The sequence below is a fragment of the Capronia coronata genome (assembly GCF_000585585.1).
Source record: "Capronia coronata CBS 617.96 chromosome Unknown acBCG-supercont1.6, whole genome shotgun sequence".
Taxonomy (NCBI): domain Eukaryota; kingdom Fungi; phylum Ascomycota; class Eurotiomycetes; order Chaetothyriales; family Herpotrichiellaceae; genus Capronia; species Capronia coronata.
The window spans coordinates 2,137,311-2,160,710 of record NW_006912898.1 but is presented as its reverse complement, the minus strand read 5'-3'; the positions used below and the strand labels follow the sequence as shown (position 1 = coordinate 2,160,710).

The window sequence follows — 23,400 nt, the reverse complement described above, 5'->3', positions numbered from 1 at the left end:
TAGAGCAAAGCACGCGTATCGAACCTTATCATGTCTCATTCGGGGCTCCACCCGCGGTTGGGCTGGTCAAAAACTCCTTCGCCTGGTGAGGTTGCTTACTTCGTCATGCCATGCATTTGCAATTTTCAGCGCCTGAGGCTGAGCCCATCCCGTTGCAACCTCATCGAGATGCCCTGCATGGGAGCCAGGTATCTGTACCCATGGAAGAGGAAATAGCGCTAAGCACGCTTGTATGCTTTCGGGTGTGAGTACCCAGTGTGAGTAGTATGACCGTTTCATGCCCTCCCCCAATCCTCCGCTATGAGTGCTCTTTCACAATCTTCTGCACAATCTCCCATGACTTGAACGCCTCGAACGCCTATAGCACCTTCGCGGTTGCGTACACTCACTTTGAAGGGAGTTTCAAACGGTTTTCTCACCAAGTCATTCGTTCTTTATCTGCATTGCAAAATGGTCTCTAGCGGTTGGGTTTTGGGTTTTACTATTCTTTTCACGGCCTCTGTTGCATTTAGGTACGATCCGGCTTACGTTCAGTACAATCTGAACCAAAATCAGACAGCAGTCGATCCGCTAGACTACTGGGGAGAATGGTCGGGACATGAATATACTCCTTCACCGTCGAACTGGAGGTTTCCATTTTATACTCTCTTTCTTGACAGATTCGTCAACGGAGATCCCTCCAACGACAATATCAATGGCACCTCATACGAACATGACCCCAACTCCAACCAGATGCGTCACGGAGGTGACATTCAAGGCCTGCTGGATACTTTGGACTATTTACAGGGCATGGGAGTCAAGGTACGGTGGAAAATCTACAGCACATCCTGCGCCTCACTAGCGATCATATCTGACTTGTACAGGGGCTTTACATAGCTGGCTCACCTTTCATCAACATGCCTTGGGGTTACGATCAGTACTCCCCTCTTGACCTGTCAATCCTGGACCCTCATTTCGGTGACATCGATCTGTGGCGCACGGCTACACAAGAAATCCATGCTAGGAATATGTATGTCGTCTTGGACAACACATTCGCGACCCTCGGGGACCTCGTCGGATTTGATGGTTATCTCAATACCACGGCGCCTTTCACACTGGAGGAACATCATGTTCAATGGAAGACAAGTCGACACTATCATGACTTCAATATTGGGAATAACTATAACAAGACCTGCAAATACCCTAAATTCTGGCTAGAAACAGGATATCCCGTCGGCGACGATGTCACCAAACAAATGGTGGGGTGTTATGATAGCGAGTTCGATCAATATGGAGATACCGAAGCTTTTGGTGCGCCAAATCAAACTTCATCCTCAGCATTTCTAACAATTGTCCAGGACTATTCCCCGATTGGAGAAGACAGTTGACCAAGTTTGCATCAGTTCAAGATCGGCTACGCGAATGGCATGAGCCCGTCCGCCGGAAATTGGAAAATTTCTATTGTATTTTGATAGCTCAACTGGATGTTGATGGCTTTCGGTACGACAAAGCCACCCAGAGCACCATTGATGCTATGGGCTTCATGAATGATGCCATGCGCACATGTGCACGCAGATACGGCAAGACCAACTTCTTCCTTCCAGGCGAGATAACGGGCGGAAACGTGTTCGGTTCGCTCTACCTTGGCCGTGGTAGGCAGCCTGATATGCTTCCCGAAAACCTCACGATGGCAGTAACCATGACCAACAATTCAGCCGACAAATACTTCCTGCGCGACCCCGATCATGGCGCCCTCGATGCGGCGGCTTTCCATTATACAGTCTATCGCACATTGACACGATTTCTGGGTATGGATGGTAATCTTGAAGCTGGATACGATGCTCCGCAAAACTGGGTGGACATGTGGAACGATTTTCTCATTACGAATGATTTTGTCAACCCAAATACAGGCCTCTTCGACCCTAGACATCTCTACGGGGTGACAAATCAGGATGTTTTTCGGTGGCCATCTATAACCAACGGAATACAGCGCCAACTGCTCGGTCACTTCATCACTACAATCGAGCTTCCAGGAGCCCCTCTCCTCCTCTGGGGTGAGGAGCAGGCCTTTTACATCTTGGATAACACGGCCTCTAACTATATCTTCGGTCGGCAAGCGATGTCGAGCGCGACTGCGTGGCATAGCCATGGCTGCTATAGCCTCAGTTCCACCCAGTTCTACAAGATGCCACTCAATGCTTCACGACACGGTTGTGAAGACGAGGCGGTCAGCTATGACCATCGGGATCCTTCGCATCCTGTGCGCAACATTATTCATCACATGAACCAACTCAGAGAGCAATATCCCGTTCTTCAGGACGGTTTCTTCTTGCAGCAATTGTCCAACCAGACCGACTATATCCAATTGCCGGGCTCAGGAACTGTCAAAACTGAGACAGGGATGTGGTCGGTCATGCGATCTGGCTTCTCGGGGGTGCAGGATCTCAGTGGTACTGGAGCAGGCAATCTCCCAGTCTGGTTGCTGTACTCAAATGGCAATGCAACAAGGACGTATACCTTTGACTGCAACAACAACGCTACAGACTTGAATACCACAAGTTTGATCGCGCCTTACGATGCAGGCACCACCGTGAAGAACCTGTTCTATCCATATGACGAACAAACTTTGGTGGATAGTGTTCATCACCTGGGAATTAATGGCTCAACCAACCCAAATGGTTGTCTGAGCCATCTGGATATGGCGGCATACGACTTCCGCGCTTATGTTCCGCTGGACAACTGGGTTGGGCCGAAGCCTATGATCACAAAGTTCAACCCTGGCCATGACCACCGCCTCGAATCAAAGGCCAGCGCCAATGGGACTGAGAGGGTTGATATCGAGTTTCATTTCTCTGTGGAAATGGATTGCGACAGTGTTACCGATAGCATCTCGTTCAATTCAACCACTGAAATTGGCAGGACCCCGACCATTGACCCGAACAGTATTAAATGCGCCAACATGAGCAGTCCTGAGACTCCCCCTTATGTGGGGGCGATCTCGTCCACATGGTCTTGGTCTGCGACGCTTGAAGGTGTTGCGAGTGGCATACATGCGATTTCTGTCCGAAATGCATCGGCCCTCGGCGGGGAGACGACAAATGCGGTGGACCGCTTCTTGTTCAGAATTGGGCAAAGGGACAATCCCATGGTATTTACGACTAGCGCAAATTACTCGTCCAGTCTCCTGAGCAAGAGCGATAACGGGTCGCTGATTGTATCACATACAGCGGCTGGTGCCGACAAATGGCGGTACTCCACGAATTGGGGATCCTCATTCTCATCCTGGATGCCGTATGAGGGCGGACAGAGCCTGATTGAAGAGCAACCATGGTCCGGAACGCATCTCCAAGCCTGGAAAGGCACGCATGTGAGAGTGGAATACTTCAGCCGTCTGGCAGGCAGCAGCGACCATATTCAAGAGGGCGATGTGGACCACAACATTCCCAGGCGTTTTCCCCATCTCTTCCTGAACGGCCCCTATAATCAATATGGCTATGACGCTGGTCTGGACAACAAGATGAAATTGACCACCAACTCGACTTGGGAGCATCATTTCATGACAGAATGGAGTCTCAGCGGTGCAGTGGCGCAAATCAATGTTTGGGGTATCAACCCCGACGGCAAACCTGATCAGAGTTTTGTCATGGGAGATGCCGACGGAGATTCTGTTCTTGATCGGCTTTCGCCGTCATCGTTGACTTCAGTCGTCCTCAATATCACCCAGCCTCCTCCAAGACCGTATCTTGGATGGCGCATTGTCATCAATGATGGAAATCTGCGCTTCAAACTCGTGCCGTCAGGCAATATGTGGAGCCAGTTAATCCTTTACGTCCTTTTATGGACAGTCCCCATTCTCACAGCAGCCTTCGCAGTGTGGTCATTCATGCAAGCTTTCTATCAAGTCAAGTTCAATAAGGTTGGGACGACGGAGAAATCTGGATTGATCCCCGCAGGTGTCAAGAAACAGTTCAAGAAGCTCGTGGATGAGGAAGACCACCCGGGGATCCTCGCAAAGTTCACACGCAAACCCAAATTTGTTCAACCCACCGGGACCATCGTTGACCAGCAACGGCGTCGGACGGTTCTAATAGCAACGATGGAGTATGATATTGAGGACTGGGCCATCAAAGTCAAGATCGGAGGGCTTGGAGTCATGGCATCTCTCATGGGCAAGAACCTAGGGCATCAAAACCTTGTTTGGGTTGTCCCGTGCGTCGGAGACATCGACTATCCTGAAGATCAAAGGGCCGACCCGATGACGGTGACCATCTTGGGTAAACCGTATGAAGTCCAGGTCCAGACTCACGTACTGCGAAACATCACGTACGTTCTTCTCGACGCGCCTGTTTTCCGCCAGCAAACCAAGGCCGAGCCATATCCGCCCAGGATGGACGATCTCTCCTCCGCTATTTACTACTCAGCGTGGAATCAATGTATTGCGCAGACGGTGAACCGCTTTCCGGTGGACCTCTATCATATCAACGACTACCACGGCTCGGTGGCTCCGCTGTATTTGCTCCCTCGGACCATTCCTGCCTGTTTATCTCTGCACAACGCTGAGTTCCAAGGCTTGTGGCCGATGAGAACGCGGAAAGAACGTGAAGAAGTTTGTTCAGTCTTCAATCTCTCGCCGGATGTTGTCCAAAAATATGTCCAGTTTGGTGAAGTCTTCAATCTATTGCACGCTGGAGCGTCTTATCTGCGAGTTCATCAGCAAGGTTTCGGCGCGGTAGGTGTTTCCAAGAAATATGGCAAGCGGTCATACGCGAGATATCCCATCTTCTGGGGCTTGAAGAAAGTTGGGAACCTACCTAATCCTGACCCATCAGACACCGGAGAGTGGGACAAGAAGCTTCCGAAAGAAACAGATATCCAAGTCGACCCTGAGTTCGAGGCTCGCCGTCCCGAGCTCAAACGTCAAGCGCAGGAATGGGCTGGACTGGAGCAGAATCCGAAGGCCGAGCTCTTCGTTTTCGTAGGCCGTTGGTCTATGCAGAAGGGCATTGATCTGATTGCCGACGTGTTCCCACAGATTCTGGAAGCCAATCCTAATGTTCAGCTCATCACCGTCGGACCGGTTATCGACCTGTACGGCAAATTTGCAGCACTGAAGCTGGATCGATTAATGAAGCTATACCCAGGCAGAGTCTTCTCGAAGCCAGTCTTCACGGCGTTGCCTCCGTTCATCTTTTCCGGTGCTGAGTGGGCGCTGATACCGTCCCGGGACGAGCCATTCGGATTGGTTGCGGTCGAGTTCGGTCGCAAGGGCGCTTTGGGAGTGGGTGCTAGAGTGGGAGGCCTTGGATCGGTGCCTGGCTTTTACTACACCGTGGAATCCATGACAACAACGCATCTCCTTCATCAATTCAAGCTGGCAATCAAGGAGGCACTGGCCTGCAAGCCAGAAACCCGTGCTCTCATGAGAGCAAGGGCTGCCAAGCAGAGATTTCCTGTGGCACAATGGGTCGAAGACCTAGAAATCCTGCAGTCGACCGCGATTCGCATCCATGACAGGGTGGAAGCAACGAAGCATCACTCTGCAGCCGCTGAGATGATAAGGCCTAGCTCGGGATGGTCGACACCCGGCGGATCTGGCGCTGTGACCCCGCGGACACCCACCTTCCCATATTCGCGGACATCAAGCTATGTAACTTTGCATTCTCTTGCCTCTCGTCTGAAAAACCTCGGGCACAACCGTGAACCATCTCACGGCGCCAGCGAGAGAACAAGCCCCGGCGTCACCCGCTCAGCTTCGCTCGGATCTCGCAGAGGGCCCGGCCATGTGGATGCTCGAGACACAAATGATAGCGCGGAATCAAACACGACTACAACTTTGCCGCCCGTGCCGGATGTGGAAGGAGAAGACACTGGTCTGGGAACGGCGGTCACGTTGTATGACAACGATCGAGATTCGGATAATGAAGATGAGGACCATATTGGGTTTGAAGATGACTCGAGTGACTTTGAAGACGAACCCATCGCAATGCCAACGCAAACTCGTGGCCGCTATGAGAGAGTTCCGGTCCACGAAGAAGGTTATCCCCCATCAAGAGGCAACGAGTCGCCTCGCTCGCCCAGAGGGCTAGGAATGGAGCTTTCCACGCTGCCAAAGCAGAGATCTGGTGGAGGTGACAGTCCTCAGTTTCCAGCATCGCCGAGAGCTGATTCCGGCCTCCTTGCCCCACCTCCCGTTCTCTCAGAAAATCACAATCGACTGTCGAGCAGTTCGATGCTCTCGGTGAATTCTGTTGTTGGCGAAAAGCAAGACTTCATGCTTCAGAAGGTGGATCCATTCTTCACCGACAGCAGCGGCGAATTCGCACGAGTGTTCGAGAAGAAACTTGACGGCCTCAACAGCAGCAACTCAGAATCAGCGACCTGTATCGAGGAATTCCTCGTCAAGTCGGAGAAGAAATGGTTTGACACCTACCGGAACGCCAAACTTGGCCGGCATACCATCTATTCCACTGGCGCGGGCTTACAAGTCAACCGCGATTCACGGGTGCCTTCTGGCACTGCGACTGATTCCATGTACGAAGGCAGCAGTGACCATGGTTCCGGTAACGAACATGACCCGAACAACCTGGCCGACGAGTTTCTGCTGGGGAAAGACTATAGAGCCCCCAGTGGTCTCAAAAAGTGGATGCAACTGCGCGTGGGAGACTGGCCTGTCTATGCATTTTTCATGGCCTTTGGCCAGATCATCGCGGCCAACTCATACCAGATTACGCTGTTGACGGGCGAAGTTGGAGAGACTGCCGAAAAGCTCTACGCCATCGCCTCCGTCTACCTTGTTACCTCAATCTGCTGGTGGCTCCTCTTCCGTCGCTTCAGCTCGGTGCTCTGCTTGTCTCTGCCTTTCTTTTTCTACGGCCTCGCTTTCATGCTGATCGGGTTGGCGCACTATGTGTCCACGCCCCACGGACGCGGCTGGGTCCAGAACATTGGTACCGCAATGTACGCGGTGGCGTCTTCTTCGGGCTCCATCTTCTTCGCCCTCAACTTTGGCGACGAAGGAGGTGCTCAGGTCAAAGCTTGGGTTTTCCGCGCCTGCGTGATCCAGGGTACGCAGCAGATCTACGTCGTGGCTCTGTGGTACTGGGGCTCCTATCTCAACCGGCGCACAACAGACGACCTTGTCACGTCAGCCGACTCGGTGGTGTCAACGTGGAAGATTACAGCAATCACGCTGCCTATCGCCGTGCTTCTCTGGGCCATCGGGCTGCTGATGTGGTTCGCGCTCCCCGCCTACTACAGGCAGGCTCCGGGGAAAATGCCGAGCTTCTACCACAGTCTGCTGCGTCGCAAGATCGTCGTCTGGTTTTTCGTGACGGTGATGATTCAGAACTTCTTTCTCTCAGCGCCGTATGGTCGCAATTGGTCTTTTCTGTGGAGCAGTACGCACGCGTCGACGTGGCAGATCTTCTGTCTCGTCATTCTGTTCTTTATCGTCGTTTGGGCCGGCTTCTTGTGGTTCTTCGCCTTGCTTTCCAAATCCCACAGCTGGATCCTGCCGCTCTTTGCCATCGGCCTGGGCGCTCCTCGCTGGGCACAGATCTGGTGGGGCACGAGCAACATAGGTCTCTACCTCCCGTGGGCGGGTGGATACACAGCTTCCGCTTTGCTCTCACGCTCACTATGGTTGTGGCTGGGCACGTTGGATGCCATTCAGGGGGTTGGCTTGGGCATGATCCTCCTCACGACTCTGACACGAGTGCATGTCGCCTGTACTCTCCTTACTGCACAGGTGTTGGGCTCCGTTGCTACCATAGTTGCGAGAGCCTGCGCGCCCAACAAGATCGGCCCGGGTCCAATTAGCCCGGATATCAGTGGGAGCGCCGGCAATATTTGGCAAGCTTGGTTCTGGGTTGGTTTAGTGGCCAACCTCTGTGTCTGTTGGGGCTATTTCATGGTAAGTGGTGTTTCCCTGTTCCCACGTCGACGCCTTGGTGGTTCTAACTTGTTGTACAGTTCTACCGGAAGGAACAGCTCAGCAAACCTTGATGTGCCATTCTGGATTGTATCATGTTTCTTGTTGAACACGGACGCCATCTCACGGTCATGGTGACGTACCAATGTGGTTCGACGTCCAGTGGTCACTGCATAAGCTGTAATTTTAATCACTAAAAGAGGGATGCTCCTCCTCGAGCCCTGTGGGTTGGAACATGAACGGTATGTATGGGTTTCTTGTACAGAAGAAGTTCATAGAGACATGCGCGGATAGATATGCGCCCAGTGAACATGGCTCGAACATGTTGCCTTGTTGGTTCTGGGCCCTTAATCATCGCCAGTGACTTCTCGTTTGTTTCGTATCCAGACAAGAAGCCAGGCACGGGTTTCTCTCGTTCGAAGCCGGTCAGGGGAGACGAGGCTGCAGAACTGCACAATATGTCTTAGGTACTCCGCGATATGCTTTATCGATAAGAGCACGGTGGAGCAAGGCGCTGCCTAATCGCAAAAGACGCACGTAGAGTATACTTCGACGTAGTAGGTGCATCGTCCGAATCACGACGGCATCTTGAAGACCAGTCACCAAATCCCAACACAGGAGCCAAGTCTGCTGAACAAGTCGCGGTGAGGATGAGAGTGCGCAGCCTGGGCCTCGACGCGAGACCTCTTGCGCCTCTCAGATTCCGTCCAGGCACTCGAGCGTCCACCTCCAGACCGAGATGGCCGAGATGTCCCACTCGGACCTTTCAAAGCGACAGCAAGCAGCCCGTTCCCGACTTTGCCTTCGCATTTGAGTACGTCAAACCCAAACCCCTCACAGCGACCAGACGAGAGAGAGCGACAAGCGATATCTGACGAATTTGTGCCTACAGTATCGACGGCGTCCTGCTCCGGAGCGCCAAACCGATCGCATACGCGCCCGAGACGCTGCAATTCCTCCAAGCGAACACCATCCCATTCATCCTCCTGACGAATGGCGGCGGAAAGCACGAGTCGGAACGGGTGCAGGACCTCTCAGCGCGGCTGTCGGTGCCGCTGGACACGACGATGTTTGTGCAGTCGCACACGCCGTTCGCGGAGCTGGTGCACGGCGAAAACGGCTTAAAGAACAAATGCATCCTGGTGGTGGGCGGCGAGGGCGGCCGCTGCCGCACCGTGGCGGAGCAGTATGGCTACACCAACGTGGTGACGCCGGGCGACCTGTTCATGGCGCATCCGGAGATGTGGCCGTTCAGCACGCCGTTCCGGGACAGCTACTACGCCACGTTTGCGCGGCCGCTGCCCAAGCCCATCAACCCGGCCAGCCCGGACGACAGCCTCAAGATCGACGCCGTCTTCGTCTACAACGACCCGCGCGACTGGGGGCTGGACCTGCAGATCGTGCTGGACGTCATGCTCTCGCACCGCGGCATCGTCGGCACGTATTCCGCGTTGAACGGCGACCGCGCCCTGCCCAATTGCGGCTACCTCCAGGATGGCCAGCCGCCGCTGTACTTCTCCAACTCGGACCTGCTGTGGGCCGCCGACTACCACCTCTCCCGGCTGGGCCAGGGCGGCTTCCGCGCGGCTCTTGAGGGTGTGTGGCGCGCTCTGACCGAACCCACGGACGCAGATGCAGACAGAGACACAGACGCAGACGGCGACGGCGACGGCGACGCAACGCCCCCGCCGGAGCTGTACAGAACCATCATCGGCAAGCCTTTCCAAGCGACATACTCGTTCGCTGAGAAGCGGTTGCTGCACCATCGGGACGCTTTGTTCGCCCGTCGCAGCAGCCACGACACGCCCCTCAGGAGGGTCTACATGGTCGGCGACAATCCCGAGAGCGACATCCGCGGCGCAAACACCTACAAGTCGCCCCAGGGTATTGAGTGGATTGGCTTGTTGACCCGAACCGGCGTCTACAAAGACCGTCCTGGCCACCGCCCGTCCTGGGAGCCTAGGGCCATCGTCGACGACGTTAGAGCCGCGGTGCAGTATGCTTTGAAGGACAGTCATTGGCCCCAATTGCTGCAATAGCACATGAACATATAGATAATGAATACATAGACATGAGCCACACTATACCCAGCCTTTTAGATGGTAGTATGTATATATATCACGGATTCTGAGCGATCTTCCGATCTGGTCATCCCATGAAGCCACTTCTGCTTCATCCTCTGCACATCATGTCTAACACAGACTATCGCCGCAACCTACATAAGTTGCCAAAGTCAGGGCATAGACAGACCTATCGCAAATGCGCAATCTATACAAAGTCAAATGTATCACCCGCACGATCATGAATCAGTCGACCGACCCTCTCTGTGCCAACGATACGCTCGAGTTTGAGAGCATCCCATTTCGAGAACAACGCTCTAACAGCTCCCTTTGAATTGACCTGCGCGGCCTTGGCACTTTCATTTTGTGCGGAATTCCCACTTGGCAGGTTCAAGAAAGAAATGATTTCAGCCCAGAACAGCGGGTTCTCCGGGACACCATAGAAGACAATCTTCCTGACGCCCTTGATGCGGTATCGGAAATGGTGGTGGGCACGCTCTGAATACAGCAGCATGGAGTGGCGGCCGGAGAGGAAATGCGAGCGGGCGCGCATTACGTCTCGCACGGGGGTGTATTCGGAAAGAGAGCCGAATGAAAGACTGGTCGCGTCTGGCGAAGTGGACAGGTAGTTCCGCAAACGGACAAAGTCGGCGTAAGAAGGCGCGAAGAGTAATACCCCCTTTTGATGTCTCGAGTCCCGCGCCAGAGCCGGCAGGATCGTCGTGGTGAAGAATTTGAAGCGGACGTCCGAATCCTGTAGAGGATTGGGCGACGGAATGCGCAAGAAAGTCTGGTGTACGGTGGAAGGCAATAATGAGGAGATGGATAGCATGGCACCCGCATAGGTCGGGACGAGCTTGACACGTCCGGCGATGTTGTGCAGATGCGTCGATGCCAACGCGTTGATCTCGGGGGTCAGGTAGTCGGAGAAGATGATGGTCTGGCGCAGATATTTGGCCTGTCCGTCGAGGTACCAATGGCGCACGCGGGAGAAATCGCAGCCATGCGAATCTTTCGGAAGCAAGTTCAGCTGCGAGAAGACATACTCGACGTGTTGCCAGTTCTGCATTTGCAGAGCGTTGGCGTGGTCCATGATGACAAGTTCGATCGAAGACAAGAAGTCGGCGTCGTGGGCCTTTTTCTTGTCCTTCTTGCCGCCGCCTCCTGTCGTGATGGTGCGCATCAGACCCAGCGGCGAGCCGAAAATGATGTCCGAGTTGTAGAAGCCCGAGAAGTATTTGATCGTCTTCCGCGTGAACTTCAAGCCGATCCGAAAGTCTTCGTCGTGGTTGCCGCCGAAGAGTTCGCGGAAGTCCGCGGGCTTGTCCAGCCACTCGTCCGTGTCGTCTTGCGAAAACGTCTCCATGAACCGTCCTTTGTTCTCTTGCTGGTCCGGCTCGCTCAGCTTGACGATGCTGTCGACAAACCGCACGCACGCTTGCTTGGTGGGGACGATCACCAGCACTTTCGGCCGAGTGAATCCTTGGTCTCGAACGTCTAGGGCCTCGGCGTCCGACTGGGCGCTGAGTTTGGCGTTGTTCTTGAGCACCCGGTCTCTGGTTTTGAAGATGTGGTTCAAAGCGTGTAGGCAGGATAGGTCGCGCAGTTGACTGGCGTTCTTGAGGGTTCTGCATCCGCTGAGAATGTCAACGTAGTTGAAAAGCGGCCCAGCCAAGTTCTTCTCTTCGGGAGATAGCGATGAAAGGAGCCTCGAACCACTTTCGATGAGTCTGCGTTTCAAACAGAGGTCTTTGACTGATTTCACAGCAGTGCCTGGAGCAACTTCCCCTTTCCTAGAAAAAAGTGTTCGACGGACATCTGCTTCCATTGTGGATGAGTACGTCTCCCACTGCCTGTCGTCCACTTGCTTCGCCGCATCCTTCAGCTCCTGCTCCGATACCGCCGTATAGTGTCTCTCGAAGGGATCTTTGAGAATTCCGTCCTCATCTTCCGACTCTGCTTCCGCTTCCGCTGCTGCACCATCTTCGAGTTCTTCGTCTGCTTCGACCTCTTCGTCCAGTTCCACGGTTTGGTCTTCCGTCCCGGCATCCAGGGCTGTATCATGGGGAGTGCCGATGTCCTCCTGAATGGCCGTTTCTTTTTGCTTTGACTCGGTAGTGCCGTCTGTAAGTCTGCGCCTTTTTCTCACGGGTTCGCCGTCTTCCCTTGCCGTATTGAGCGAATGCAGGAGCGTGGCGTAGGAATTCAAAGGGGCCTCGTCTTCGCTGGCAGACTCTACATCTGGCTCGCTTTCGGAGTGTTCTTCTTCTTCTCCGCCCAACGATTCGTCATCCACGTCTTGGTCATTCAGCGCGGGATCGACTCTACCAATATTAGTGTCTGCATGAGTCCTCCTAGCCTAACGGGTCACTTACTCCGGTTCGTTCAGGCGCGAAAAGCTGAAAGCATCGTGCTTCCGAGGGACAGGCCCTCGTTTCCCTCCCCGACTCCCTCCTCGACTCCCTCCTCGACTTGGACCCGAAGGCTTCCCACCTCTACGTGGACGTTGACCCGGCATGCTGTGGGTTCTCGGAGAGTTCGAACAAGAAGCGAGAATCCCAGAAATTTGCAGATGCGGAGAAATCAAAATAATAATTATTTTGTTTGACCGCGACTCCATTTAAGCTTATTTCGCTAGCGGCAGATCGGCTCCGTCTAATGTCCGGTGCCAAGCCGGAGCCTTGTCACCCCTTTTCCCCTCAGCCTGATGCATCAGGTCGACCTGGCTAATGCCCACGTAGCAAATGGAAGCCACGCTTTCAGCCAGTGGTCATTTCCAACTTCTACCGTCCTCGTCACCATGGTCTTCGCCGGCGTATCTCGGACATGGTGCTACCGTCGTGTTGCTCCAAGCTTCTTGCTTTCACCTGAGGAGCTAGTCTTCAGCTTTGACCATGGTCTTGACGTCCTCTGTAGTATCCTCTGGCTCAGGTTTGACAGTTTCCTCAACCTTTTCCTGATCATCATCATCATCTTCTTCTTCCTCTTCTTTGACGAAGATAGGTGCCGATTTCTTCTTTTTTCCGGAGCTTTTGGGGGTATTGCTTCCGCTGTCCTCGGATTTCCGCTTGCGTGGAGTCGTCGCCTTTGCTCTCTTTGTAGGTGTGGTGTCGCTTGCAGGCCCGCCCAAGGTCGGATCTGCGGGGTCCAGAATCACTCCATTCTTGAACTCCAACCCGTGTTTCTTGACGATGTCTTTGAACTTTGAACTACTAAAAAGTCGGCAAGTATATTAGTAGACGCTCTCTACAGAGCCGCGAACAGTGAGAGAGGAAGGACGGGACATGTAATGAGATGAAACGTACGCGTTCCTTGCGTATCCGATGCCATTCTCCTTCGCGACCTCATCCCAGTTGGGCTTGATGGTTTCGCAATGCTTCAAGACGCTGAAAACGAACTTGAAACTCGCGTCCGTTGCATCACCACCTCCAGCCGCTGTAGATGTTTTAGGGGGCATTGTGACTTTGGTGGTGAAATATTAGGTAGAGGTATCGAGAGAAGCGGGTGGCTGGAGTTAAGAAGTGGAAAGCATACGAGTTATGCGTGGCAGAGATTGACCAGATCTAAGGGACTGATCTGGAGGTTGTTTGAATTAAGAGAAGACAGGGGAGTGAAGAGGGAAGAGTGAAGAGTGAAGAGTGAAGAGTGAAGAGTGAAGATTGGATTTGAGAGGTTAGGTAGGAAGAAAACGTGAAGGATCCAACCAAGGTGAGGTGAAGGATTTATACTGATGCCTGGTCAATCACATGGCTCGCCGTATATAGTGCTCTATTCACATATAAGTTAAGTGTCGAAGAGTTGGGACTCGGGACGGTACCGGACCCGTCTCTACGAGGTTGGCTTTTCATACGATCAATTGTTTTTCGTGCTACCGCTACAGATGCCATAATGACCAGACTCCAGAGAGCCCGGGCTACCTTGAAGGCAATTAGCATACACCTTCAAGTACCAACATAGATCCACAATATTATGCGGAGGTTAAATGGTATCCTCGCTTGTCTGATCATACTGGATGTGAGATGTCAGATCGCAATGATATTTACACTTTCTGCATATCGTTCCGGTAGCGGCCCCGTCTCATCTTGCTTTGGTCTTGCAGGAGTGGGGGATCGCTTAGCCGTGAGTTTCGTCCAACCGAAACACAAGATTTGCGAGTTTACTTCTCGACATATCTGGTACATGGGGAGTGTGAAGGCAGCGATCTCGGTGAGCATGAAATTGTGTATGGTATTCTCTCCTCTCCTACCAGGAAGGAGAGGTAATCTATCTAGTACCTAGTTTAATGGTATCGTGGCAGTCACAACCGTGACCCAGCAAAGTAGGGAAGGTACAGCAACCAGGGAAGCAAGCCAAAGTGGTAGGGTGGTAACAGGGAGTGGACAAGATCAGACACCCATCAGTTATCTCACAACCAGAGGGAAATGCACAATGGAGAGATAGTGAACCACTCCCATGAGAATAAACTATAAGTCAGTCAAAGTATGACACATCCAACTCTCCAGATCAGATGCTTTTTGCCCTCGGTCTCGGTGACATACGCCTTGCTGGAAAAAGGGGGCGAGGCTGAGAAGCACGTGACATTCATTTCTGTGCGACCGCCCACCCTAAAAGAACGTCGATGACCTGGCGCGCCTTGAAGATTATTTGGTATGTGTCATACGTAGAGGTGTGCCTAAGACTAGATGTCTCCTAAAACCAAGGTCAGACATGGCCGGCTGCGGTACAGACAACCACAAGGATGACCGGCAGCAAGCTCCACTGTCCAGTGCAGAGGATGACCACAGTCAAATACGTGACCATAAGCGCTACAGTGGAGTGTGTGCTAGGACAATCGTGATGGATCGAAAACTTCAATTGACACTGGTCAAGGCTGTTGGGAGTCAGGCATGGGTAGATGTTTCCCGGCACTTGCAGGGGAAGTACTAAAGTAGTTTTAATCATGACTGCTGGAAGTTCGAAGCTCGAAGAATAGGAGAAACAACAGGGAGAAGGGTCACTCTGAAAAGCGTGGATCTATCAACACGATCTCACTGTGCCACTGCCGATGTTTGCATGATAGCCTGCATTGTGGCAGGTCTGTAGTCTCTGGTGCTTGAATCACTTTGATGCCTGCATCAAGCTCCATAGTCCATTCCTCCCGATCCACCAGGAAGCCAGCCATAGTATTGATTCATGAGTCTGATCAGTCTGGGTCAGTTCTCCTCTGCCTTGACCTTGAAGGCTTGACCATCATCACCCATGTCTTCATTCATAGTTGCTTCTTCCTCCTTGCTGATAGCCAACTCATCCTCTTGGGAATCGACCGGTTCATCCTTGACTATGCCCTTTCTGCCGCCGGCGAATCCGATGCCCTTTCTCTTTTTGGCAGGGTTCTCGTCATCGTGGCTGATGTCACTTGTTGCCTTGTCTGCTTTTGATGGAGTCGCCTTGCGCTTCTTGCCTGGAGTGGTTGGGCCTGCAGCTCCATTGACTCCGTTCTTGCTCCCCGTCAAGCCCCATTTCCTCAAAATACCCCAGTGCCTATGGTAACTGAGATATTGTTAGCTTCAGACTTGTAGAAGTGCTAGATCTCCATCAAGGGGAAGGGTGTTGGATGTAAGATAAGATCGGATGGGAAAACTGGGTTGTCACCAGGTAGATACTCGATAGATCGATACCGACAGATCGTGTCCGGTGGACGATGATCAACAGAACGGCTTACCATGCATTTGCGCTCTTGGCGCCCATCTCTTTCGCAACCTCTTCAAAGTTGGGTTTGATTTTGTCGGCCGAATGCTTGATGCATGTCATGATGAACTTGAAGTCATCGGACTCTGTCTTGGTGGGAGCCATTGGGCCAGATTCGTGAGAAATAGGATTGTGTCTGAGTGGATGATATGTTTGGAGGAGTTCCTAGAGGCTTGATGAAGAACTGGTTCGAAGCTGTTGATTCCGAAAATGAGATGTGAGGGGAGTCGGGGGAGTGATGAGAAGTAAAAGAACGAATGCGATGAAGAGTGTTCAAGAATCGAAACCAGAAGGTGTTGCTTCAGAGGGGGTTCTCGAAGGCAGTGCAAGAAACAGGTGATCCAGGAAACAAATCGGCCTCAAAAGAGTCTCACTTCCAAGGGCACTCACTTCCAAGGGCACGTCTTGCCAAAGAGACCACCTGAAACGTAGACTACCAAAGGGGGACGTTGTGAGGGAAGATCATTTCATTCTCCTGTTATGCAGAATTGTGGGAGATGAGGCTCTTCTGCTAAAAGTGTTCGTATCGCAAGCAGTCGCCACACTCGTAGGCCCATGGCTGTCTCATCAATGGGGTAGGCAAACCATTGCTTTCAACCGAAGCCAAAAGCGCATTCAATCTCAGAACCTGGTGACCTTGGTGTCCAAGCTAGTAAGCTCGATAACCAAGAGAGACGTGTCTGCCCAGATACAACAGATGCTGTGGTCTGAGATCTGAGACGATGATGGACGGAGGCGGCTCAGGCGTCCTTGTCCTCGCTGCTCTCGGTCTTGACTGCATCCTTGTCGTCGTCACTCTCATCATCAGCCACATTGCCTGCCTCTTCTTCCTTGATGATAGGCTCCTCGGCAGATTCCTCTTTGATGTCTTTCGGAGCTGTCTTCTTGCCACCTCTCTTTGGACCTCCGGCGGTAGTAGCTTTTGCCTTACCTCCTCTGCCCTTAGGCTTCTTCTCCATAGCATCATCAACATCGTCACCTTCAGGGGCATCAGAAGCCTCGACAACAGCGACGGACTTGGCCTTTGCGCCCTTGCCTCTGGCTTTCTTCTTGGGTGGTTCTTCTGGTGCTTCCTCTTCACTGTCGTCATCTTCTGATGCCTCCTTCTTGAGAGGTGCCTTGCGCTTGGTTCCAGCTGGGGCTTTGGTTCTTGGCGGAGTTGCTGCAGCAGGGTCTTTGTTCGCCCAAGCTGCGCCTTCGTTCTCGAATTGCTTCATGATGGATCGGAACTTGTTCCTATAGGGACGTATGTCAGCATACATGAGTAGATAAAGGCAGGCAAATGATTGGGTGCTAGAAATGTAGGATAACGGTTCGAGAACCCATCCAGTCTATGCTTTCCAAAGCCGGTGAGTCGAGGTATCTGGACGTTGCATGGCGTGGATGTGGATGTGGATGTGGACATAAACATAAAAGCATAGATCGGGACATGTTGGATCTGTAACTTACGCTGCACCGCCAGCGCTCATATTGAGGTCTTTGGCAAGAGTGTCGAAATTGACGCTGAGCTTGTCTTTGCCATGTTTGATACAAGCAACAAGGAATGTATCATTGGAGACGACAGCCTTTCCACCGTCTGCTTTAGGAGGCATCTTGACGTGAAACGATGTTGTTTTGCTTTCTCTTGTTAGATTGATTGTTGGTGTGTGGTTCAGTGTGAGTGCGACAGGTCAGCCGATCTGTGATGAGCTGTGTAAATGAGAAAACCCGTTAGCGAATAAAGAAACTCGGATCAGGAGAAGAGAAACATACCGCTTGTGCTCACGAGTCTGAAGTCGACGAGGTAGATGAGGATGGATGAGGGTGGTTGGTTGTGAGAGTGAGATTGAATGCAAGAGGGTCGAAGAGAAATGTGATGGCTACTTTATGTAGTTGTGATGGTGCCGAGAATGGGAGCATATGGAATTGTGGAAGTGAAGCATGTGCCAGTGAAGATGTGAAGTGACAGTGAGCTTCACTCAGGAAAACATCATAGGGACACAAGAGAACAGTGTCCAGTCCAGACTGTCAGCCATCAAGAGCGCGTCAGACCCATCAGGGTGTAGGGAGGTCTTTCAACATGTTCAGGCTGTGACAGCAACAGCGGCCGCGCCTCCACCAACGCCAGCGTTGTCATCCTCGTCGTCGCCCTCATCAAACTTGGGCTTCTTGACACCCTCCGGAGGTGTGTCGTCCTCCGCCTTGCCGCCCTCGTCGTCGTCGTCGTCGTCGTCGTCGTCGTCCTCGTCCTCGTCCTCGGTAGCTTTGCTGGCGCTCTTCCTCTTCTTGCCCTTGCTCCTCCCATTGCCCTTTATCTTGACCCCCATGCGGCGGCCAATGCGGGAGACTTTTTGGTGACTATAGCGACGGCAGTTAGATAGATACCTAGAGAGGCAGATAGGTGGCGGTCTTACAGGTTCCGCGTTCCTACACCCGGGAGAAAGGCAGCCAAGAGGTCATAGTCGATGATGATCTCACCAACGGGAATTGATCGCAGAATGGCTTGGAGTAGTTGGGCCGTGTCATCCCCGTCGGCTCTGCGGTTAGACTTGCCGCTCCCATTGCCCTTGCTGTTGCTCTTTCCATTGCTATTACCATTGCTGTTGCTTGAGGCCATTTTGATTGTTTCTCTGTGGCTTTTCACTGTAGAGAGAGTGTGGTTTGTATGATGCTCATCAGAAGAAGTTCGAGGGACAGAGAATGAAATAGGTATCGTGGGAGAATACCACCGCAACGACCTTGGCGGCGCGTACTATCAGGGTCGCCGTCGATGATGTTGTTCACAGTGAACGTAGGTCATCGCATCCGCCCGTTGGTCGACAACGGTCTGGCTCTTTCGCAAACTGTGCGTATGCATTCAGCACCGAAAATCACCTCATCTTGAGTTAAATGTCTTCCTTTGATAATGGATCTTCGGCAGACTCCGAATCGACCAGAGAGAAAGGAACGCTGATAGCCATCCTTGTCAACAGAAACATCATCCTTCTCATTCAAATCCTCTTCAGGATCAAAGGGAGCAGACACAGACATGATTCATTGATTCTCAGGCATCAAATTCACCGGCGAGCGACTGAAAGCTGCCTGGCCACCATGACAGCTTGGTAACCCCTTCAACAAGCATTCTTACCAGTTTTTCTGCGATTGAATGACTGAATCATAACTATTGGGTCTTGGACTGGTGATATTGTTTCACCATGTCAATGTGTACACTGTTGAAGGGGTTTCTTGTCTTTGCAAATGGCTTCACTCCAACATCTAGCACCATTGCACGTCTCCCCATCTTTTCTCTATAGGAATGACCACATCCTGTACCCAGCGAACCATTTGAAAGGCGTGGGCAAAATGTCTCTGGATGCAAGGGCCAGGACGGTCAGCTTTGGGATCCGGGGAGTCCTTGACATAATTGCCTTGGATCATGCTTCGGTCATCATTGTAGGCTTGCAGCAGTGCCTACTTGTTGCGAATCGTGGAGTGCGGATGTCCTAGGAACACATTGCCATGGAAGTGGTGGCTCAGAGCAAGCCATCGTCTGCGTCACGTCAGAAGGAGTTCAGTCACGAGAGATCGAGGTCCGAGTTCGGTGGTTATCACCGTCGGTGCAGCTACGATGCTTCCGATAAGAAAGAAATGCAGACGACTGCCGCATACCGCATCCGAAGGATTGGAAGTGACCTGACTGGAAGGTTCCGCAGAACACAGCTCTGCAGCTCGCTTGCATGAAAGTTGGTCTGTCCGTACCCAGGTAGAGGTCAACCACGATTTGATTTCTACAGCGCCGACGGCCTGGATCAACAACCGCCTCCCGACCAATATCCTTGCATTCCACGTGGCTCTGGCTCTCTCGGTAAACGCCTAGCGTGATCAATGATTCGAAGTTGGCCGTGTGGGGAATGGCGAACAAATGGCGTATATTAGGTGCAGCGCCTTCTCTTAGTAGTGCCAAAGTTGACATGGCTCTGTCCGACCTGAGCCTGCTGCATTGGAGGACCAGGGGCATTCATGTGCGGGCTCTGACTGGAGAGCCACTGGCAGGGTGCCCGCAACCCAAGGATGCGGAGGGAGACGACGAGGACGGGCGTGGATTTTGAACTTGAACACAGCAGTACGTAGAAGAGAAGGAAGGGGAAGGGGAAGGGGGAACTTGAAGAAAGAGAGAAAACTTCGCAGGGGGATGCAACCCACCTTCCTCCTGCAGTTCCTGCCTGCAGTGGTACACGATGTACTCTGAGTGGGTCTGGCACGTCCCAGTCGCGCCTAGTCTGGTTTAGTGCAGGCTAATGCGGTCTAACCAGCCTTAGTGAAGTCTGGACCAGTCTCCACCGGTGTGATGTTGTTCCGTTCCGATTGGCGACCTCGGTTGAGGCTGCGCATCATAGCAAATTGGACAGTCGAATATCGTGATCTAGGGATCCAGGCGTGCGCATCCAAAGCCACTCCGAATCCTCAAGTCTCACTCCTTCCTCTTTACCGACCCTGTGGCTCCTGACCCAGAGCAATGGAACGCCAACGGGAGCGTGGCGTTCATCGGTCCCGCAAGGTGTTGATTGACTTTTTTGGCTGGACAACAGCGACGGGCCGTCGCAGAAAAGACGGTAGAGTAAGGCACAGCAGGGCTCAAAATCACCCATCCAGTTCGCCGAAGCGTGATTGCATAGTCTAGATACCACAGTGTGGCACCTGTCTCGCCATAACGTACAAGGGCACATAATCCCTCCGTTGTGAACTCTTGAACGCCTCATCGCCCACAAGTTGCCAATGGTGTGAGGAAGTGCAAGATGTGTAATGGTGTTGTTCGTGAGTCAACATGGGGGCTGATAAGCCCGCTGAAGCCTACAAGGCACCTAGCACGGGCCGTCCGCAGAAATTCGAACGGCTAACAGAGACCCAGATCAATACATGTGCCACCGACCGTGCAAGTCGAGGGCATCCGGCGGAAAATGACAATGTTCTCTCTTCCCTATCCTGTTCCCTCCGTCTCTTTCCGTCTCCCCTCCCTTCTCTCCTTTTATTCTCGTTGCGCCATGCTCCCGCCTCGGATCCAACTGGTGCCGCTTGAACGCAGATTCAAAGAAAAGGGGAACATTGGAAAGAGCTGGTACTGCCTTTGCATCAAAGAGATGCAAATCAAAAACAAGCAAGTTATATATGAGATTCGCCAATCGGGGTTTCCGGCTCATCTGTATGTGCAATATGGAACATATCCTTCAGATCTGTACAGGGGCCGCCTTGCTGTAAAAACAATTGTGTGGAGGTACTGTAGAAGTCGCGGGATCGGGAGGTGGTAGTTCGAAATCTGTGAAATGAGTAGTACGCTTTTCGAGGGTGAGGTCGTGATCATTAATGCATCATTAAGTTGTCCTTGGACTGGTTCCGGTGGTGTTCGAGCTTTCGCCGCCGTGGCACCCTTTTTCGTGTCTTTTCATGTTGCTCCTTACGCTGAAGTATTTCCCACACCCTGCATGCTTGCACTTGTAGGGCTTCTCGCCGGTATGTGAGTAGGTGTGGATTTTCAGTGAGCTGGGTCTGGAAAATGGCTTGTTACAGGTCGGACATATGTAACGCTCTTGCGTCTGAGGATAGGTCGGCGGATTGGCCGGAGGGTAGTAGTGATGATGCTGCCATGCAGGGGCCATTTGAGGATCTATTGGAGGCAATCCAGGACCGCCAACAGGTCCCGGAAAGTTAGTTGGCAGTTGGCGTTGTTGGGTTAGTCCACTATACAGAGGCGTGTCCGCTGAATGGTCGCTGTAGGGCGCTGGCGGAGGTCTTGAGGAATGGTCCTGTGGTATGGCATCTGGATGGGGTCGCGGAGGATGCGCGGAGCCCCATTGGTTTCCATCCAACAAGGGAGGATAGGATGGACCCGCGTCGCTGATGGGAGGATAGGTCGAGGGGCGCTGAGCGTAGAGTTCTGGGTTTGTACTCGCAGATCCAGGATGGTAATAACCGCTGCGAGCAGGGACGCCACTGGGTGAAATGTTCGTTGGTGAGGGTCTGGGGAAGTCGAAACTGGAGGCTGGCGGCAGTTCTGGCGTCGGCGGCGGGCGGTTTCGAGGACTTCCAGAAATCTTCAACCGATCAGGGCTTGTTGTCTGTCCCTGAGAGCCACTGGATATCCTTCTTGGGATGTCGAACACTGGTGAGGGGTCCTTCCCTGCTCGACTGTCAGCATTGGGTGCTTACGTTGGGGACGTCCATAAATGGCCAAAAACAAACCGACCCTTCTCTGCTTGCTCGGTGACCGCTTCTATGAGGCTGGAGATCGAAGGCAGTGACGGTCTCGCTTGGTTCGCCTGCGCCATCGCAACGGAGGCCAGTCGAAGTGTAGGAGACGGCGAAAGGATGCTGTGCAAATCTCGACCCGAATGATAGTTTGGAAAAAGCGCCAATGCCATAGCCCATGCACAACGGCGTTGATTGGACTACTGCATCATGCACAAAGGAGATTTGTCTCTGTTCGGGTGAATGTGCCAAAGATCGGAGGGTGTGCCGTCTGCGGTCGATGAGCAAAACTGATCAATTACTGTTCCTCGAGCCAGTCCAAGGCCGGAGGCGTGGCAGCTCGGACTCGAGAGTAGCAGGCTGGGTGCCACAGATGTACTGCTAAAGGACGGTTGACGAGGCTCCGGTAGAGTCAATATGGTCCAGAGATCTACAATGGTCGGCTTGACACAGGCGAGGACTGTGTTTATGGTAGAATGTCGAGAGGAGTGTACCTGCCGGTGGGGAAAATAAAAAGATGAAGGAAGATGTAGTTGGCAAAAGCGAGCTAGGAGATGCCGAATTGGGGAACCAGGGTTGTGACGTTGCGAGTAGCGTAGCAGGCTCAGTAGAGCATGCTGGTCGCTGCCTGACGGCAGATTTGACAACTCGCTCGGTGAAGAGAATGCTGCAAGGTGACAGATTACCTGGGTCGAGGAGGGTCACCGTGGACAAGGGCGCTTCTGTAGCCGAGCGGTGGAAGACGGTCAAGCAAGGATCGTCGACAAGTCGGGGGAGGCTCTTTTAGGGGGTCAGGCCCGGCTGACGGCGGGCTCGACTACTCTAGTTCGCTTTTTCAGTAGGAAGTCCAAAAGGACTGTCGTCAACCTGTGCCTGGCTGGCAACGGTGGAAGGCGTAACGATGTGCAGGGCTTGGTGGGAGATCAAAAGTGGGCGGGAGGTGAGTTTCGAGGCGCCGTCCGGCCGGTGGGCAATCAAGTGTAGTGTGGCAGTTGGGGGCGTCGAGCGCCTTGGTTCTTCGCTTTCGGGCGTGATCAATCCGCCTCCGGTCATTATTTAGCCACGGCGCGGCGGTCGAATGCTCAAGTGCCTAACATGGTTCCGGACGGTGGGTGCCGGATGCGTGGGTGTGCGTACTGTCAGAGGGCACAACGCGTTTGTGCGGGTGGTTCGTGCAGGTGAGGGTCCGCGATCGAATCGAAAAAATGCCCAAGGCGGTTAGGATGGGGGCACCACGAGACGGATTCGAAGCTAGAAACCCGCCCAGCGAAAATCCTGCCAGGCTGTCAAGGAGCGTAAGTACCAAGAAGACAGAGAAATAGGATTTGTGCTGGCCCCGGCTGGCCAGGTACATACCGCGAGCCTGGTAGGCCCCCCTGCTCCTTGGCCTGAAAGAACACGATCCAGCTGGTATCCAGCTTGAGTATGAAGCCACGTAATATCCCAATCATTCCTAAGCTCTCTTTCTGCGGTGCTGAACACAACTGCCAGACAACTCTTGTT

General features: G+C 52.9%; 7 protein-coding genes across 7 annotated transcripts; 2 read left to right on the top strand and 5 right to left on the bottom strand.

The window, feature by feature from the left end:
• Positions 1-450: 450 nt before the first annotated feature.
• On the top strand, positions 451-7,983 carry A1O1_07443 (alpha-1,3-glucan synthase; the record flags this gene model as incomplete). The annotated part of the gene is made up of 4 exons (XM_007728312.1): positions 451-801; positions 864-1,290; positions 1,338-7,891; positions 7,951-7,983. 4 exons carry the CDS (start codon positions 451-453, stop codon positions 7,981-7,983), a joined length of 7,365 nt encoding a protein of 2,454 aa, XP_007726502.1.
• Positions 7,984-8,559: 576 nt separating this feature from the next.
• Positions 8,560-9,948, top strand: A1O1_07442 (uncharacterized protein; the record flags this gene model as incomplete). The annotated part of the gene is made up of 2 exons (XM_007728311.1): positions 8,560-8,723; positions 8,802-9,948. 2 exons carry the CDS (start codon positions 8,560-8,562, stop codon positions 9,946-9,948), a joined length of 1,311 nt encoding a protein of 436 aa, XP_007726501.1.
• A 229-nt stretch (positions 9,949-10,177) lies between these two features.
• A1O1_07441 (uncharacterized protein) lies at positions 10,178-12,487 on the bottom strand (the record flags this gene model as incomplete). Its single annotated transcript, XM_007728310.1, has 2 exons — positions 10,178-12,293; positions 12,345-12,487. 2 exons carry the CDS (start codon positions 12,485-12,487, stop codon positions 10,178-10,180), a joined length of 2,259 nt encoding a protein of 752 aa, XP_007726500.1.
• Positions 12,488-12,844: 357 nt separating this feature from the next.
• A1O1_07440 (uncharacterized protein) lies at positions 12,845-13,426 on the bottom strand (the record flags this gene model as incomplete). Its single annotated transcript, XM_007728309.1, has 2 exons — positions 12,845-13,181; positions 13,275-13,426. The coding sequence occupies 2 exons, from the start codon at positions 13,424-13,426 to the stop codon at positions 12,845-12,847; spliced, it is 489 nt and encodes a 162-aa protein (XP_007726499.1).
• A 1,735-nt stretch (positions 13,427-15,161) lies between these two features.
• Positions 15,162-15,801, bottom strand: A1O1_07439 (uncharacterized protein; the record flags this gene model as incomplete). Its single annotated transcript, XM_007728308.1, has 2 exons — positions 15,162-15,498; positions 15,671-15,801. 2 exons carry the CDS (start codon positions 15,799-15,801, stop codon positions 15,162-15,164), a joined length of 468 nt encoding a protein of 155 aa, XP_007726498.1.
• A 635-nt stretch (positions 15,802-16,436) lies between these two features.
• On the bottom strand, positions 16,437-17,288 carry A1O1_07438 (uncharacterized protein; the record flags this gene model as incomplete). Its single annotated transcript, XM_007728307.1, has 2 exons — positions 16,437-16,932; positions 17,146-17,288. 2 exons carry the CDS (start codon positions 17,286-17,288, stop codon positions 16,437-16,439), a joined length of 639 nt encoding a protein of 212 aa, XP_007726497.1.
• Positions 17,289-21,023: 3,735 nt separating this feature from the next.
• Positions 21,024-21,977, bottom strand: A1O1_07437 (uncharacterized protein; the record flags this gene model as incomplete). The annotated part of the gene is made up of 2 exons (XM_007728306.1): positions 21,024-21,832; positions 21,896-21,977. 2 exons carry the CDS (start codon positions 21,975-21,977, stop codon positions 21,024-21,026), a joined length of 891 nt encoding a protein of 296 aa, XP_007726496.1.
• Between the last annotated feature and the right edge of the window lie 1,423 nt (positions 21,978-23,400).